Source organism: Ixodes scapularis, unplaced genomic scaffold (genome assembly GCF_016920785.2).
Source record: "Ixodes scapularis isolate PalLabHiFi unplaced genomic scaffold, ASM1692078v2 PGA_scaffold11__112_contigs__length_91849675, whole genome shotgun sequence".
Classification (NCBI taxonomy): Eukaryota; Metazoa; Arthropoda; class Arachnida; order Ixodida; family Ixodidae; genus Ixodes; species Ixodes scapularis.
In genome coordinates this window covers 34,694,710-34,714,037 of record NW_024609837.1, presented here as the reverse complement: position 1 = coordinate 34,714,037, position 19,328 = coordinate 34,694,710, and the positions used below count along the sequence as shown (strand labels likewise).

The 19,328-nt window shown below is 49.5% G+C and overlaps 1 protein-coding gene across 1 annotated transcript in view; it reads left to right on the top strand.

Moving 5' to 3' along the window:
• Positions 1-1,512, top strand: part of LOC8037536 — a 49,371-nt gene extending 47,859 nt beyond the window's left edge. The window contains exon 5 of the mRNA XM_029973166.4: positions 238-1,512. Within this exon, the coding sequence (XP_029829026.1) occupies positions 238-474 (237 nt within the window). The 3' untranslated portion in view covers positions 475-1,512. The remainder of the gene's footprint in view (positions 1-237) is intronic.
• The last annotated feature ends 17,816 nt before the right edge of the window (positions 1,513-19,328 follow it).

Below are 19,328 nucleotides of genomic sequence, written 5' to 3'. Positions count from 1 at the left end.
CCATAGTCGCACCTCTCGTACATCATACAAAAGACACTGCATTCGCTGCAGGGAGGTATGACAAAATCATCCGCGGACACGCCTCAACATGTTCTAGACATGTTTGCTTCGTACATGTGTGCGGTTCGAACATGTCTAAAGACTGTCTATTAAATGATGTATTAGCAATGAGACAGCGAATGAAGACTTGTGCACACACTTTTTAACTGTCTTGGGTCACGTAACATCACTCTGCAGATCATCCCTCAGACGAGTCCCGACGTTGCCGTGGTCCTGGAGAAAGAATACCAGTCCTGTCGTCAGGAGACGTGGACGCTGTTCCAGGTGACGCCTGAGACCCTGGAGGACTACGTAGACGCTCTCAAGATCTACACCAGCAACACGTCCTTGTGGCATCTGGACGAACGAAAGTTCCTCAACACGGACGCCACGCTGGTCAAGTCCCTCAGCCAGCTGAATCTGGCCGTTTCTTAGCGTCGGCTCGTTGCCCGCCATCTTTATCTGTGTTTGCCATGGTGCATCTTGAATCCGTGACCTCCATGGTTCGTCATGGACGTGCTTGTTTCTGTGTGCACAGCTGTGCACACAGCTGTGTGCGTAGCATGGAACACCTTCGAGACCTCATGTGCCTCTGGACGAGTGACTTGAGATGAGACGTCCTCTTTCTCCTCCTTTTTTTTTTTTTTTTTTTTTTTTTTTGCAAAGGAGTGTGCAGAGCTTGGAGAACCTTTGAGACCTCGTGTGGCTCTGGAGAGCTGGACGATTCCACTTTAGATTATGCTGCTTTTAAGGCTCCAAGTTGACTCCGTACAAACCAGAGTATGGACGTTCATCGTTGTGGCAAGTGAGGCGACTGGGCAAGATTATGCAAGGTGTCCTCGCTCTCTTTTGTGGTGATTTGCTCGCGTCTGTATGACAATGACAGGTTCGTGTGTTAATTTCGGAAAGAACAAAACCTTCAACACGCTGTGAGTTCAGAAACTTGGCGACCGTGCTTTCAGACACGCGTTTTTTTTTTCCTTTTAGTTTGTAAACTGCTTTTGGTTTTTCGAACGGCGTTTTAGATGCATTAACATCTGCAACGTGATGTTGTTTGGAATAGCTAAAACTAAGGGCTAAAAGATGTAATTTTAGCGACCTATCTTTATTGGAGTCAAATTTTTTAGGACAAATTTTATAAATTAATGTGATATTCCTTTCACCAGGGAGATATAAACATGTTCGACATCTCTGAATAATCCAATACAGCCCTGGTCATATGGCGTGACATAGTTTTACATTTGCCTAGATAGACTAGTTATCTACTTTTTTTTAAAGCGCCTCGGAATTAAATCGAGTGGGTTTTGTTGTTTTATAATGTAAAAAGATACATCAGACACGGCGTCGATGCCTAGACTATAATAAGTAAAGAAAAAAAGACTTCTGACAAGACTACATTACCATGTTTGCAGTTTCGCGTAGTGTATATAATGTTCAATAAAGTAGGAAGCGAGCGCATGCTTGCATGTGAAATGACTGTGTGGTGTTAAAATCTCGATGGCACTCTCACGCAGAAGTACACCGTGTTATGATATGACCAGCCATATATCTCGTACCTTACCTTATTAATCATTTCACTGGCAGGTGCTTACAGCTAAATGTCGTATTGACCGATGGATGGATGGATACGGCTGAACACATAATATGGCGGTGGCTTGCATTACCAAGCCAAACCTTCTAAATTAAACAATTTTTACATAACCTTTTTCACGATTAATTCAGGCGCGCAGTGATTCTTTGTATGTCTTTGTCGAAAACCTCGTCCCAAGCCTCGCGAGAATCCATGTTAAGTTCGTCATAATCCATCGGTCTTCCCTTTGTTTTCTTTGTGCGAAGGCCGAGCTTCCCAGCTCTCGCAGTTTTTTTTTTTTTCGATCGGGTTGAAGTTTTCGCAACTTTGAAACCTGTAGGGGGCGCACTGGTGCCTATTAAAATGGCCGTCATCTGGATGATCGTCGTAGAACATCAGTACGAAGCAGGGCCTGCGACGCGTAAGTAATTCGTTTTGCTTTATACGAGCCTGCAGTAATAGAGCCGTACTTTATTCTTTAGACCCAGGAGGGTGCACGCAAGCACTTTTATTGTGAAGCCGATCATCCAGGAGGTACGGAGCGCGATTCTCACACCGCGGTACCGCCATCGCTGAAGGTTGCGAGTAGACCATATACAAAAAGACCTGTCATCTAGATTATCATATTGCCGCCATACTGGGGGTTTCTGGTACCGATAGTTTTCTCCGAGAGACATTGGTCTGGGCAAAGGGGGAGTCGTACATCTAAAATATGAACAAGTATTGTCAGTTCAGTTCGTACCCTTCACACAGCGTCTTCGATAAAAGCCGTTATTACCCGGATGGCCCAGATCAGACGAGCATTGCCACCTCGTTGCTGATATTTCTTTCCCCACAATCTCGCGACCGTCTTTTCTTTTCTCTTTTTATTTCGATTTAGATAGCTTATTGGACCTACAAATACATTGTCCTAATATTATAGAAACCGAGTTCAATACAGAAGCGCTCCGTCCACAGATGATGGCAAAGACCCCCCATTATGGCAGTTCCAAATGGCATGATGATGATGACAGCTAGCAGGAACTCGTGCGTTTGATCACCGCCAACGTTACTAAAAGACTCGACTGGGAAACTTGAATTTGAAACCCGGACCGCTCGCGTCCACCGAGAACAAACTAAATACGATAACAGCGCCCCCCCCCCCCCCCCCCCACACACACACACACACGCCTTAGCGACGATCAAAACAAGAAAGTCTATTTATATATCTGTACAGTGAAATGGCACTGCGAGATAGCGCCACCGGCCTTTGCGCGGCTCGACGTGAGCCAATACGTGCAGCCGTGCAGTTCCCGAGTTCCCGGGGTGGCCTCTGCCGGAAAAATGACGGCGTTGCGATCGCCTTTAGTTTGGTTCTCGAGTTCGGAACGGAGTCACTTTTTCAATGCAAGCTCTATGGCAGTTGCCCAACAAGGTTTTTATTATTCGTGCAACAAGCATAGCTTGATTTAGATTAGGTGCGCTATTTGTGCATCCCGAATAAAGCCAAAAAGGGCTCCGGCATGCGCGTTCACTCTGGTCCATTTGTAGTAGTCCTCGGGGGGAGGCCAGGTTGCGCAACCGGGTTCTAGCAACGTTGATCTCCGCTCTTCTGTCTTAGATAGGCGTAACAGCACAATTTCCCCGTTGTCTGTCCTTTCCTTTCTTCCCAGCGGGTGGAGGGGGTTCGGTGGCCGAGTGGGCTAGCGCATACCAGCTCGGAGCACGTGGAGCGAAAACTCGCGCTGCAGAACCCAGGATCTGAGGCTCAATCCCCACCGCTGCCCGTTTCGATTTGGATGACCATTGTACCTGCGTGCGGTCGTGTATCACTACTGCGTGGTGTACGTTAAAGACTCCAGGCTAGCGGTTGCACTGCACTGGCTAAATTTCTCATCTACAGCGAGTGACTCGCCTCAACTTTGAAATGGCTGACCAACTACACGCTGTATAAATATCCACACAACCCCAATTACTTCCAGCGGGTGGCGTCTCCGTTGGAGGTGATACCGCCCTGTGCTGGCTGGGTGCCCCAAACCACCGCCCGATTATTAGGTTTCACCAGTATTCAAAGTATTCAACTATGAATCCTACGAACAATAAAGTAATTGTGTTGTGTGTATGTGCGTGTTTTTTTTTTTTTTTTATTTTTAGAGCGGGAATAAGTTTGTTAGTCCAAAGGCGTCTCACGTCTCCGCTGTCTACGTGAGATTTAGGCAGTGCAGTACCCTGCTAGCCTGGTGCCTTAATCTATAATTTGCATCACGCAGTAGAGACACGAATTAGTCGCTAGTTGTTTGTGCAACAGGAGTTTAGCTTGCCAGAACATGGCGACGTTGTTACCCACTGTAGACAAGCAATTTAACCAGTGCAGTACAACCGCTAGCTTGGGACTTTTAACGCGCATCACGCAGTAGTGATACGTGACCGTACGCCTGTACGGTGCTCATGCGGATCGAAACGGGCAGGGGTGGGGATTAAACCCTAAATACCCCCTATCCTGGGAAACGCTGCGCCATTTATTGTTGCGAAAATGCTCGCGACACGTGCCGCGCGCCACATCTGGGAAGAACATGGCGTCTAAAATGTAGCCTGTATACTGCCCTGTGCCGCCCTGTGGCGCCGTGACCTTCCCAAGGGCTGCATGTTGCACGCGCCTCGTACATCGACGCACCTTGCGCTACTTTTGAAACGCGAAGAGGTTTTATTGGTCCGTGGATCCCTGGGTTCTGCAGCGCGAGTTTTCGCTCCACGTACTCGTAGCTAAAGCCTCAGAGCTGGTGTGCGCTGTACTACAAGCGCGAGCATGTGACCTTATACAGTCCTTCCACTGCACGAGCGCGCGTGCTTGGCAGGGACGCTGAAGCCCGGAGCTCGCGCTTCTAGCGTCGGCTGCGTCTGGACCACGGTGTAAGATACACTCTTTAGGTGAGGACACGGCGGGGCTGAACGCGCGGCGCGAGGAATCAAATAACGTTCGTTCGACGGGCATTCGAAAGGCTGCATCATTCAGCGGCCACCGTGCCCGCGGCTGACAGTGTCGCCGGCGGCCAAACGGCGAAACTGTGTGAGAGCGAAAAAAATGATCTCGTTGCCGTGACACCCCTGTATACGCCGTTGTATTTCTGCGCGAGCGACAACCTCGCTGGAGCTCCGCGCGTGTGGAGCATGAAACGGCACGAGCCGTCTTTGCCGTGCCCACGGGTCGACGAGTCATCTGCCGGCGCCGCTTGAAAGCATAGTGAGAGAGAGAAAGAGAGAGAGTGAAACGCGAACTTTATCTGCACTGCGCGAGGAGCGCGCTGTCCTCACCTGGAGAGTATTATAACGAAGTATAGCCCTCTCCGGCCACCGATCCCCCCAGTGGGGATATACGGCCACAGGCCGGCTACCAAGGTCATTCAGCCTCAAGAAGGTAGTCATGGGGATTACATCCGGGATCCCTGGTTGGCAGTATATCAAGCAGCATCAGCTGATACTCAATTTTCTTCGGTGCCAATAGACCCTTTCCGAAATTCAGTGAAATCTGGTGGATTAAATGGAAGTTTAACTTTTACCGTGCTAATGGCGGCAATGGACCTCCAGTTCACAGTTTTGTATCGGGCACCGTTACTTTCGTAAGTGAACGGCAGACGAAAATATGCGCTTCATTGTAAGTTCTTTTTCAATCTCTTTCAGTGTCGATGGCGAAAAAAAAATGCATCCAGTCAGAACGAAGCGCCAACACACATAGACTAAGCTCTATATGTCAAAGGGCTTTGAAACCGATTGTGTGCTACCAAGAGATTGCTGGGACCCGAGTTAGAAGTGAACGCTTACGAAGCTCTTGCATTCAATTCCTGCTCCACGTCGTGCTAACGTCTCAAATGTATGTAGGCCTCGAACCATCAGCTTGGGAGCATCTTCAACGTCTTCCTTCATTAGCAAACAGAAGGCCATTATTCGTACGGCACCCACGCCATGTTTTAGGTGATGATAGTGATCAAACTGACCAGACTGAATTTTGGAAAGGGTCTATAGTGGCCCACACTGGGCTTATGTGACATTGGCTGAACGAACCGGGTGACAAATCATGCGATTGCTAACTATGACCACGGGTTGAAGATTAAATTGCGTTTTATTTGATCACCTCCTCCTCCTCGTTTCCCCACCTTTTAGTTTCCTCTCTGTTCTTGTCTTTGCCTTGAAACATTACACAGGCTGGGATTTTTGTCCTCAACCCTAGCTCCTGGGGTAATACGGAACCACGTTTTTAAGAGCAGTGATTTCGGTGGTGTCATTCGGTCTCAAGTAGTAGAGTCTTGAGAATTCCCTGTTGCCTGCATGTCTGTGACCATGTAAGGCCCAGACACGGCGGCCTTGGACCCTTTTAATCCTTTTCGGACTAAAATCATGTCGTCTGGTTGGATTTCTGGTACTGTAGATTAGTGTCGTTTGTCGTAATTATTTTTCATTGCTGACCGATATGTCTCGTTTCCGTGGGAGTCGTTTCTGTTCCTGCAATTTGATTTTGTTGGTTGAGCCCAGAAGGTTATCTGCAGGGAGCCACGGGCTCTCTCCGCACATGGCGAAGTGTGGTCTACATCCCAGTCCAGCTGTGTGGGAACTGATGGGGTGCGCAACGGCTGCTTCAAGCGCGCGCTTCCATCCACCACTGAAGTTAGGATACATTGCCATGAATTGTTTGGTGTCTCGTATTACCCGCTCAGCTAACGAATTTGATTCTGGGTGATATGGACCAGTAGATCGGAGCTTGATTCCCCTTTCTTGCGCCCAATTCGGCAACGTCTTGCTGCGAAAGGCCGGTTCATTGTCTGAGACAATGACCTTCGTATTCCGAAATGCTTCTAGTTCCATCAGCGAAATGACAGAGTTGGTGTCTTCTTTGCCCGCCTTGGCAGCCACTACTCGCGTGCATTCATCAGCGGCGATGAGGAACGCTTGCGTTTTCTTGACTCCCTCTCCTTTCGTTTTGATGAAGATAAATTATCTCAAACGGGACGTTAGAGGGTTCGGGTGTCACCATTTCATCTCCCCGATGTCGGTATTTTGCATTTTTCATATGCCACGCGAGGCAAGTACGCACATAACTGGTGACGTCGTGCTTCATGTTCTAAACCTTCGCTTTAGTTTCCAAAAGGTTCTCCAAAATCCGTCATGTCCTCCTGATCTCGGACTGTCATGGTAAAACTGTAGGATTGTAAGCATACTGGACTCTGGCACATGAACCTATTTCTATCTTGCACTTCTATGTCTTGGGTGCCTTCCCAAATTCGGGCATGGTGAATGCTCTCGGTGAAGGTATCTTTAGGAATGTGTCGCCTGGAGAGGGCATCAGCATCAGGAAGCTTTTCTCCGGGTCGGTGGGTCACGTCAAACGAGAACTGTAGTATCTCGCTGATCCACCTGGCCAGACGTCCCTTCGGTTGAGTTAAGCTTAAGAAATAAGTGAGAGCTTGGTTGTCCGTGAAAAGTTTAAAATGCCGACCTTTAAGGTAGCTTCGGAAATATCTCAACGCCATGACCACCGCTAGAGCTTCTTCCTCTGTGATGGCATAGTTTTCCGTTCTCTTGGAAAACGTGTGTGACTACGTAGTACCCAACTACTTTTAATTAACGGTTGGGAGGTTTTGTCAAGTGTCTCCGGTAGAGGACGGCTCCTGTGCCATAGTGTGAAGCGTCCGTACAAAGTTCGAAAGACAGTTCAAAGTCGGGTAGCGCAAGGGCTGGGTAAGACAAAATTACCTTGACCAGGTAGTCGTAAGCCCTTTCGCACTCATCGGAACAGATAAATGGAGAATCCTTCCAAGTCAAAGAGCGTAGGCACTTTGTCTTCGTGGCATAATCTTTTATGAATGCTCGAAAATGTCCAGCGAGCCCGAGAAAAACGCGGAGTGAGTGCAAGTCATAAGGTTTTGTCATCCTGGAGATTCTCGGCACTGATTTCTCCATTCTGCGTTTCGTTTGTCGGTCAAATGCTCTTCCAAAAAACTCTACTGTCTTTTTTTTAAGATTTTTTTTTTAATGTTGATCTTCATGTTGTTTGTGCTGAGTGCTTCGAGAACCCGGGACAGATGGTCCACGTGCTCTTCTCTTGTCCGAGAATAAATTATAATGTCATCGACATAGACGTTACAGAAATCACCCAAGAAGTTTTTCAGCACTTCATCCATCTTCTAAAACCGGGCTCCTGAGTTCTTCCATCCAAATGGTAGCCGATTGTACTCGTAGACAACAAATGGCGTCACGAAGGCTGTGATTCTCTTAGCTTCTTCTTCTAGGGGGACTTGCCAATGTCCTTTGCAGAGGTCAATCCGGGAAAACCATGACCACCCTCTTGTCTCGTTGATGATCTCATCCACGCGTGGCATTGGGAAGGGGAAGAGCTCGGTCTGGCAATTAACTTGGCGGTAATTTGTGCAAAAACGGAACGTGCTACCTTCTATTCGCAACTCCAACGCCCTATAGGTGGCGGGAGGGGCGGTAGTTCCAAGATGGCGGAAGAGACGGGGATAGATTCTCCGGGGTTTCCCGTGCGCCAGCTCGCTGTCGCTGGTCAGTGTGCTGAACAATGATTTATTTGTCTGCAAACGCGAAGTGGTTAGGGCAGGATCATATTACACGTGACGGAGATGTTGATGCGTGCTAGCAAAATGAGCATGCTGATATTTAAAAGTTGCAGAAACCTCGACTTGTGAAGCTTTGTTGTGGGCGAGCGCGTTTTACGCACCGGCCACGTCACTGTTTGTGGCAGAATATTTTTGAGGGTGATGAAGATGTCGTGTTTCCGCCTTGCCTGGCCATTAGTGTTCTGAGAAGTGAGCCGCGCACGGTGACCGTCAAGCTTCGGAAGAGCAGCGTTCACAGTATTGATGCCTTCGTGTCACAGGCTCGCAACTCGCTGCTCACCGTCTAGGTTTTAGTGTATTGCAACACATGATAAAACTGCTCTATGGTTATTGACAGGAAGTTTGTCGCTGCAGGCTACCGTGTGGTGTAGCATTACAACGGAGGCTCGCGCTGCGCCTTTGAAGCACAATTTTCAGCGCGTGCCAGGAGCGTTGCCTTGCTCACGGTAGCCAACGGAAGCCTGCGTTAACGCTATGCTAAAACTGCCTAATACCATAATCGGCGTGTTTAGGGGTTTAGTGGTTTTATTTATTGCTCTACCAAAAATGCATATTTTAATATACCGTATTTTTTTCGTTTCCTTTTTTTTTTTTTTTTTCATGTTATTTGCAGCGTTGTGGCACCTCTCGCCAAAACTGCCCGTTCTAATCTCTCGTCACGAATGGCTGGCTAACACAGACGCGCTTAAAATGCTTCGGGCATTTCTTCATTTGCTTTGTAATATTACCTGAAATCAAATACGCGTATTCTATCTTTTATGAGTGCCCGGAATAAATGGTCATGTTCCTACGGCCTTAAAACGCAAACACATTCCCGACGTGTACTGCCCGACATATCGTTGCGCGACCAGCTTTCTCCTACTTAGGGCGAAGAATAGACATTTCATAGACCAAACGGAAGAGATCTACATTATTAGCGGGAGCGCTTGTAGTCACGTTGAGCACAGAGCAAGCTGGCGGTCATACACAAGACCAGCATTCCGCAGCGTATGCGATATACGAAGAGTCCCTAATGAAATTAGACATCCCGGTTCTTCGTGCAACGCTGTTGCGAGGTGGAGCACAAGAATTCTTATTTTAACACGCTCACTTTTTTTTTTTTTTTTTTTTTGTTACAACGGCTTTACGCATCAAGGCCGACAGCCCCTGCCACCTTTTTCCGCTCCGCCGCCGCCGCTGCCGTCCCCGTTCCTCCAGTTCTCCGCTCGTCCGCGGGAGGGCGAGCGGCACGCTGGAGTTGCGAATAGGTACGATGGTGATTGGAGATGCGAATGTTGACGTCGATGATCTCAGGATTCCGGCGTCTAGCATATTCTTTGCAGCTCCCGTTTTAGCCACATCTTTTTTCGTGCGATATACTGTAAAATTTTCTTCGTACTACAGAAGTATCTCGTAGTTTGGAGGAAACCTTATTGACTAAGGTTGCTGGCGGATATGATCCGACTCATATTAGGTCCGGGTATCAGTAGAGGTACGTCATGTGAACTCTTCAGAATGCGGAGCTCTTTCAGTGCGTCTATTGGGCAGGAGGACAGACCGTGACGCCCCAAGCGGTTAACTTTAGAACTACACGGATGGGGATAACAAATACAATGACTTAGCGCTCGGCCGACATAACCGAACGCGGCGTCAGCGTTCGGCTGGAGTTCGTGTTCTCCGGTGAGGGGGAGGAGGGGCTCTTTTGTTTCCACTACGGCCTGCATGAACAATGCAGCATGCACGGTTCCAGCGTGGGGAAAACAAACGGGTCAGAGCGCCCCCAATAGTTCGATCTCCTGCCCATATTGGGCAGGAGATCGAACTATAGGGGGCGCTCTGTCACTTCGTCGTTCCAAGAAATGTTCATCCGAAAACGCTTCATATCAGGTCGTGATGAGATGAACATGAACTCGACGTCCTCTACGACGAGTGCTTCAACTGTAAGCTTCTTTCCCTGAAACTCTACTTTCAGAGTCACCCAGTTTTCCATCAGCTTAATGCTGTTGTCATAGCTGTGAACTTCGATGGGCTTTCCAGCTCGTATCTTTTTTGTCCACGATCTTCTTATTATCAAGACTGATAGATGCTCCCGTGTCAAATAAGGCATCGACCTGTTTACCACTGCCGATAACAGGAGCGTAGAAAACGTTGTACTTAACAAGGTGTACAGCCGCCCTCTTTGGCATCGGGTTGGAGTGTACACCTCCTCTATTCATTTTTTTTTTTTTTTTTGCTCGTCAGCAGCCTTCTTTGCGATGTGGCTGAGTGAATTGTGTCCCGACTTATTTATCCAACGCTTATTACTTGCCTGGTACGCGAGGAGCTAGTTTCCATTACGAACGTCGCAAGTGGCACTTCTGGGGTTGGTCACTGATCGTTGTTGCCCGTAAGCAGTTGGGTAGTCCACACACAGGTTTTTTAGTGAGTTTAGGAGGTCCTCGGTGGTCTTTGGAGACTTTGTTGTACTTGCCTTTGTACATCTTGGTTCATGCCATGGATGATCAGTGAGACGATGAACATTTCCGGCAATGCAGGGTCAGCGAGCTGGAGAAGTCGTCTCTTCTCATAGAAGTAATTCAGTAAGCTGCCTCCCCGATGTTTGTGGAAGATTGCCTTGGCCCAGCATTCAACAGCATTCACCTCGAATAAAGTAGTGAAACACTTGTCTCCAAATTTCCCACGAATTGTTCGTATGCTCACGAACGCGGAGTTCACACCACTTTTAGACATTCCCTGTCAAGAATAGCCGCAAACTTTTTATTCATTCCGTGTCTTCTATCTAACGATTTTTCTCGCAGTCGTACTCGTAGAAGTCTAACTAGGTAGCCGCAGCTGAATTTTCGCCATCAAACCTATCGGTTTCACCGTTCCCTCTCGTCTTCGGTCTGGAACTCTCATAGTCTCAGTCATTGTCGTCATACACTGCCTTTGCTATTCAAGGCATGATAACTGCAGTTGCAGCAGCTGAGCAACAAGTGATGAGAGGTTCTCTTCGGCCGGGGCCACTTGAAGCGGAATAGCGGTCGGCTTGTGGAATCACTCTTCGAAGTCGTCCATTTTGATATTCAGCTTTACTGAGTTTCTTTAGTCAAGATCTTCTGGCGACAATTTCGCCTTACCGGAGATGAAGGCGATGAGCTCCGAGCTGCAAGATTGCTGGGGTAGATAAACTGGTTCCTCACCGTTTATTTGGTAGCTCTCCACGATGGGCCGTGCTTCTTCTCCATGGGACCCACTTCGTTCAACGAATTCTGTCGACTGCACCAAATATAGATATCCAAAGTATGTAACAGGATGACATGGCGTTTTATTATATCGACTTCCTCCTCCTCGCTTCCCTACCTTTTAGTTTCCTCTTTGTTCTCAACTTTGCCTTGGAACATTACATGTAGTGCTAGGCTTCTAATGCGAAAGCATTAACTGTCCCATGGAGCGAAGCCGGCGTCGTCTGTAGCCGTTGTCTGTAGCAGCGAAAAACGGCACCTAAATGGCCATTGGCTGAGCGAAACGGTATTTAAATTCCCTTTGGTTGCGACATGTCATATCAGATGATTCGTCACGGAAGTCGGCAGAGGCGCTCGAGGTCAAAGTGGACGCGTATCAGAAATAAAACGCCAAGAAAAGCACAACAACGCAATGCTTCGTCACGAAAGCCGTCGTGAAGCCGGCAAAGCTCGCCGCGCCTGCGCAGTGGGGAAGCGTGATGTCACCGCCACAGAGCAGTTTAAAAAAAGAAGACGTGAGGCGCTGCCTGTAGGAATGCGCTGTGTGTAGGAATACTTTCGCATTCCTATATCTAAGCAGTCTTAAGTGTCTCTGCCGAAGTTTTTTTCATCGTCATTTGTGTCATTTGCATTTTATTTATTTATCATTCACTCTATTCGGAATCTCATCTCTCCTACGGTGCGAGCCGACATTCTCGGGGACGCTGAAAGTAGTGAAAGAAGAGGAACCGGAACCGGCGGCAGTGATCTGAATGAGTGCTCCCTTGAGCGAATCGAGCTTTGCGTTGCTTTGCGTGGCCACACTCCGCGCAACACAGTGGGCGCCATGAAGCTGCATCTCGTCTGCTGTCTTCTACTTCAACAATCGCTCACAGGTGAGCTGTACCGGGTACGACCATGGCTTCCCTAGGCGCTCTCTGCCCTTCCATCATGGCTGCTGCCCTGTCTTTTTAGACCAGTGTCGCCATACATCAGAGGCGAACTTCTCTCTCTATCTCTCTCTCTGTCACGACCTACTGTAATCCTGACCCGCCCACACAACAACGTGCCAGCGCGCACGTTCCAGTACATGGCCGCGGCCGCCGCTTTTATTGACGCTATGACTTCGCGACGTTGCATAAATGCTTTCTTGTTTCCTAGGGTATCCGCTTATCAATCGAAGACGCACAAGGCGCGGCGGCTTTAGGGAAACTGTATAGGCTCTGGTTGCGTAGCATATAGGCAGTCTATCTGGTTCTGACCTGCTCTCCACACTGGCCTCGCCGGTTCGTGTCTCCAGTTTGTGTTGGCGTTACAGATTTGTCACTATACTTCGTTTCAGCTTCGGTCCGAGCGCGGCCGATGATATGAGCGGAAGGGCGAATCAAACACCGCAAAAAGCGCAGCGTCATGGCGTGCTTTCTGCGCTTGATAAGACTAGCCGGCAGAGGAGCACGCACAGAGAGACGGCGAATACCGGCTGGTCCTATCAACTGCAGAGAGCACGCCATGACGTTGTGCCTCTTTCGCTGTTTGATTGGCCCTTCGGCTCATAACATCGGCCGCGCTCGGACCGAAGCTGAAACGAAGTATAGAAGCGCCGGCTGCAAGTACAGTGGCTATTTATGGGTGATCCGAGAACGCGCCTTTTTTCGACGTTAACACAAGAGCAGTCGGGGCTAAAGAAACGCCCTTGCGCTTCCGTGCCTTAAAAACGCGCTCTTTCGACCCAAGCAAACATGAGACCGATGCACCCTGCTACGTGCTACTGCTACTGCAGCCTGCTGGCGCCACGCTACGGTAAGTGTTCCCAAAAAACAGGTATCACCAGCCGTGTGCCTTGAGGACCGTGCGCTAGACAGGGTGTGAACCGCCTTTGGGTCACAGAAAAGTATTTACCGAGAGCCCCCAATGGCAAGACGACGCACTTCATCGGCGACAGCGTCTTCCATATGGAGACATTCTGTGGGCAGGTCAGGATTACAGTAGGTCGCACTCTCTCCCTCTCCCTGAGTCTGTATCTGTCCATGACGATAGATGGCGGCAGTCACCCTTCCAAATCCAAAAAGGAAAACTTCGAGGTTGCACGAGCGTCCAGCCGTTCCCACTACGCAAAAGCTGTCGGCACCATGGAGATTAGAAGGGTAGGAGAGGGCATGACGTTAGCCGCGTAGCCTCCACAAGCCATGCTCCCTTGACGCCTCGCCTCTTTCTGATTTTTCTCCTTACTCTCCTCACTTATCAGCCCAACATGACCACATCACGTTACCGTATAGCTAGCCTCAGAGCCGTTTATACTGAGAGAGTTTGGCCGATGGGCGGAGCTTGTTGGCCGCTAGAACAAGCGGATTTCGCGATAACACAATATGGCGTTACTTCTTTGTCTTGTTCATTCCTGAGAAATCGGGTAGAGTTCCTATGAGTCAGAGCCACAATATGGCGGACGGAAGTAGTCATCCCCCGGTTGTCAGACTACGCTGCTGTGGTTGTCAGACTGTCAAAATCTCCTTAAGAAGGCCAAACTCTCTCAGTATAAACGGCTCTGGCTAGCCTTCGTCTAGCCTTGGATCTGATAAAACCTACCGGACGGAGCGCGCGCAAGCCTGCAAGGAATCCTCCTACAATCAACCATCCATCTCGCACGTGACATGTCACGCGCACCAATTGCCAGAGAGATCTGCGGTCACTCTGGGCACAATATCGTTTAAACTTTTTATGACTAGGCTTCACCAATATTGCAACGTGCCCCCTCCTAGTACTTCTAACCTCCTTGGTCGGCACCAAGGCCATTGGTTAGGATTCGCTTATGTCTATGGAGCACAGCGGCGCTATAATCCGATGGATCAACATACGCCAGAGGCACAACGTCACTGCTCTCAGCATCTCTCTTTGGGCGTTTTCTTCGCGGCCAACCAATCGGATCCAGAAAGTGCACCGTTGCAATGCGCTTTTAGTCTGTGTGTTTATCCTTCGACTGCGCTCTGACTTCTAATTAGAGCTATACCATGTTGCAGGTTAGGAAAAGCCGGGCAAGCTCCTCCCACAAAGCCCATCATCCTTTCCCTTTTAGCAGAGCGAACGATGGAGAGGAAGCGAGTCCCTTCTCGCCCCGTCTCGCCTCCTCTTCGGCGTTTGTTATGCTGAGAGGGCTTTGCGGGACGAGCTTCTGCCTTTCTTAACCCGCAACAGGGTATAGTGGCAGACATGCCGCCTACAATCTTTGGACGTTCATGATGGCGGACGACTGGGAAAAAGTAAATAATAAAAGAAAAAAAAAAGTGTGCGCGCCGAAGGGAAAGGGATACGTCTCTACGTTTCTGCTTTAAGGGCCCTAATTTCCCCGAGTGAAACAGGAACTGACTCACCGACGTGGCCAAACACTTCGACTCCTTGTCATTGTCCTACCACGTTCCACGCGGCGACCATGTGCACCCCCAAAGCAACGCTCTGCAGAGCGGTCATCTGCTTCTGTTGCAGGGGTTGTGGTGACGTCGGAACGTCCAGCTAGCTCTGATCAGCTCTGATTGAAGGATAGTGTGTAGACCTCAGAGCAAGCTGCCTTAATGTCTGCCCACTATCCTTCAATCAGAACCAATTAGTGCTTGGCGTTCTGATCTGAAGTTACCACAACCGCTGCAAAAAAGGCAGACGAACTTGCGCTCCACATACTCCTCTGATTGGGCATCATTCCGTTTTGTTGCCTGGAACGCGCCTCCGACTGGTGTGTTCACCGCGTCCTAAAAAGTGATTTCTCGGTTTCCGCCTAATGACGTCATAAAGAGATCACGCTCTCTTCGGCCTCGATCTTGGCGGTGTCGCTGCGGCGGTAGTGGATGTGGCATGCGCCACATCCACGTCCACGGAAGTTTTAGCATCCAGTAATAGGAACTCATCGGTAATAAGGAGATCCAAGTCTCTAAGTTAGACACTCGACGAGAAAGTCGGCAAGATAACCGACCGCCACCATTTGTCAACGCCAAGGACAAGCCCGGCATTGTCACCGCCGCGGTCAAGTGGCGATCAAGCCAACTTTCTCGCCTAGTGTCCAACTTAAAGCCCCCGGAGTTCGAATACCGACACCGTCAAACTTTGTTTTTCAACGGCTTTTGCAATATTGATTTCCATGATCTGACCAGTACGGTTCATATCATCTGCATATTTTCTACAATTTCCTCTTTGCAGAGCGTGCACTATTTGGTATCAATTGGGAGATCATCGCACGGCTCGTTTAATACGAGGGCCGCTATTTCTAAAACCTCTAAATTAAACGGAACTAGCTCTATGAACCCTGTAGCGAGGAGATCAAACTATAGGGAGTATCCACTGGCCATATCCGTGTTCGCTGCTGCTGAGCGCGTGCTGACGGCGAGCTTCCGCAGTCCTTTTGGAGCATGCATTTAGCACCATCAAGGTTGCCGGTCTTAGCAGGCTATTAATGTGAGCTCGTTCTGAGCATGCGCTCTAAACATCGCCCTCAAATATGGCGTCCAGTGAATACAAGGAGGTTATAATGGGCAGGAGGTGGCGTCCCTATCCCCAATGCATGGAGCGAAGTGAAACGGAAGTAGGCGTGGCCACGAGCCGCAGCGAGCATTTCTTGACCAATGGGAAGCCTAGTAAGTGGGCGCCGCCATTAATTTCGGTACAAACAGCCGCGTTGCGATGACATTTCCGTGGCAACGCGACTGTGTGTACCGAAAGTAATGGCGGCACCCACTGTTATTTGAAACAGCGCTTAACGGGAGACTTTTAAACCGGTATGGTCGGAATTGGATGAGATTATTATAAACGAACGCCTGGTTGCCCAACCGAAAGTGACTAGAATTGAGACGCTGTAGACGACGCACCGTGAAGGACTTTGCGGTGCGCAACGCATTTTTTAATAAACAGCAGCAGCAGATCGCACGAGCGCGCATGCAAGCCAGGAGCGCACAGAACAACGGGCTCGCGCTTCCAGTTCTGACTTCGCTCGCACATAATGTGGAACTAAGTATAAACACTCACGCTGCAAAGCATTTGCATCGTGGACGCCCACGGCGGACGCCGACCGTATTGAAAGCTAGCCTCGTGAAGCACACGCCGGAGCAGATTAGACAGCAGACGAACCGGCGGTGCGCTACCCCACGGCCTCGGAACGGGTGCGCAAGGCAGTCTGGGATTAAACGCCTCTTCCGGCTTCACTCAGGCTGACGTCATGCCGGGTCCTGTCTGTTTAAACGTCCTTGAGTGAATACCTCCTATAGGGAGGCGCCATGTCCAGCTTGTTTTCCCAGAGTTGTGTGCTTACCAACACAGGGCACGTGCACTGGATTCTTCGCTTCATCTTCCTCAATGGAGCGCGGCGCAAAGATTGGGCACGTCTCGTGCCCAGTTTTTTCCCCACTCTCAGTCGAGAAAAATGAAGTAAAAAAAATATCCGTGACGGCTGCGTACGCATCTGACTTCATGATCAAACACGAGCCCAGAACGGACGCTGACTCGAAATTAGGCTACGTGGGCCGAACGCTGCGTCGAAACGCAAAGAAATCACGTCCCCATAGGTGTGGTTCTCAATTTAGCCACTAGGGGTGCAACGATTGCATCTCCTTTCCAATAGGATCGTATACGTCGGCCGGTGGGAGCCGACTTCACGCAAGAAAAGGGGAAATGTATGAAATGCTGGCTATTTGATTCTGTAGTCACTGACAGGGTGAGAACGACAGGGCGCCTGCTTTGAATGTTCTGCGTCCAGCACGCGTTTGTTGCCTTCCGTCGTGCTTTGGATGCGTGTGCGCACTCAAGGCTCGCGAGGCGCCGGAAGTAGCAAGCCCGCGCCGGAGGAGGAAGAACTGAAAGGACTGCCTGCCATTTTCATCCTGTCAATATGGTCCAGCGCTTTGAGAAAGGCTCACTTAGGCATGGCGTCCCGGCTGGTGCACTTAGCTGTGACAGGCGGCTTTGGAAAGCTTGCTGCAATCGCGCGTGCTTGCCAACGCAGGCTACTTTCGCGTTTCTTCGCCCGTTCACGCGCAGCTATAATCAAAGTCATAGCCTCCTTTATATTAGAGAGCCTGTCAAATTGCAAACGAACGTGGCCGCTGTAAAGCGGAAAGGAGATTAGAGAAGATGGCGAGCGCAGGGGCTCTCGCTGGCACCGCCATATGCACCAGCGGTAAAATCCGAAATCCCGAACGCGCTCCGTTTTTTTTTTTTTTTTTCTTTTTTTAATCATTTTTAAGAAAAAAAAAACATTTTGCTTCGACCTTTCTCTATGCGGGGAGCAAGTTCGTCTGCTTCTTGCACAAGGGTTGCGATAATGTCAGAATGCCGAGCTCTTATTGGCTGATCGAAAAAAATAGTGGGCAGACCTGAATGCTAGACGCCTTGAAGTCTACCCACTATTTTTTTCGATCAGCCAATAAGAGCTCGGCATTCTGACATTATCGCAACCCTTGTGCAAGAACCAGACGAACTTGCATTCCGCATTCCCGCCCATCTCCCGTTTGCCCACGCGATGGTAGCCTCCTTTCTCCGTTGCGGTTTGTTGCTGTTTCGCGAAGGGGCCACCGCGCGTAGTGTTGGCGCAGGCTGAAGAGTTACACTAGAGTAACTGTATATGCTCCGCTTTCCGAGCAGAGTATCGCAATAGTGCTGCGAGGGTGGCTATGTTGGATCCAAGCTCCACTGCTGGAAGCGAAAGTCACGTCTGCAGGAGATCCGCCGGAGGGCGTGGCTGTGAGGCGGCGTGCTGCGGCGTCCCGTTGTTTGTCTCCTGTTTCTCTCCATGTCCTCGGTAGAACGTAGTGGCCGGTGAAAACGTCGTCCCTTCGCAAGCCATAGCAGCGCGTTGTTTTCTAGTCCGAGGTGCCCGGGCGTGCCGGTCGCGTGCAACGGCGGTCGTCCCACGTGTCGTCTACAATACGTTTTGAAACACTGCTCGATTTATAAAGCAGCGCGATTATACTGTACCCAGTGGCTGCACATAATGCTCAATTGTCAAGAAATCTTCCATTTTGTTAGATTATAGCGTAGAATATATATTTCGCAAACGCAAAGTGAGAAACATATGCTGTTCCGAAACTCGGCGCATGCAAGGTCGCTTTCCCGGATGAAGGTTGGATTTCGCTCGGCCAACGCGACCGCTTCTCACCCAGTATGGAGTTGGCGGCGCAAAAAAAAAAAGGTACGCGATACTCCGGCTCTACAAGCAGATCCGATACAGTTACTCTAGGTGACCCCAGAAGTGGCTCTGCTCCTCGCCTTTTTCCTGCAACCGCGCGCTCAATGACCGTTGCGTACACACTGCGAGTGATGTCATCCATGGAGCCAGGTCACTATTAAAGCGGCTCGCACATGCTGACACTGAAAGATAACGCGCGATATGGGCGATGCAAGGAACGTCGAGACCGTGAGCCCTTGGAAGCTGCCAGCTGGCACCGGTATTGTGCGGTCTAACCGCCCGTGCGCTCGCGCATCTGCCGTACCGTAGAAAACTTAAACGCTAAAGAGAGAAGGAGGTTTCCCCTCTCTTCTTCAGCGTTCCGTCTGCTTCCTCCTCCCCGGCCCGTCTTACCCTCGCCCTACCTTCTTGAGCTTTCGCTTCTGATGGATTGACGGGAAAAGTTGTTGCCCTTCAAGAAAGGCTACTGCGAACGTCTGGTGCGGAAAGCACAGCCTTTAATGTGAGCCAGTAGGGCGGAAAGGTTCGAGTCCCTGCGAGAGCCTTTTGAGTCCCTGCGAGAGCCTTTTAAAACTCTTTTTGCTGCTTCACCTTCTCGATTTGTAAACAAATATCGTTCTTTATATGTTTCTTTCTCCCTATCTTTCTTGGAATCATTTAAACACTCGTAAAAATGATTATTTGAAACTTATATACGGATTATTCAACGTAAAAATTTACGATGACGTCAAAGTGAAACGAGCTCTAACGTATCGCTTGCACATGACGTC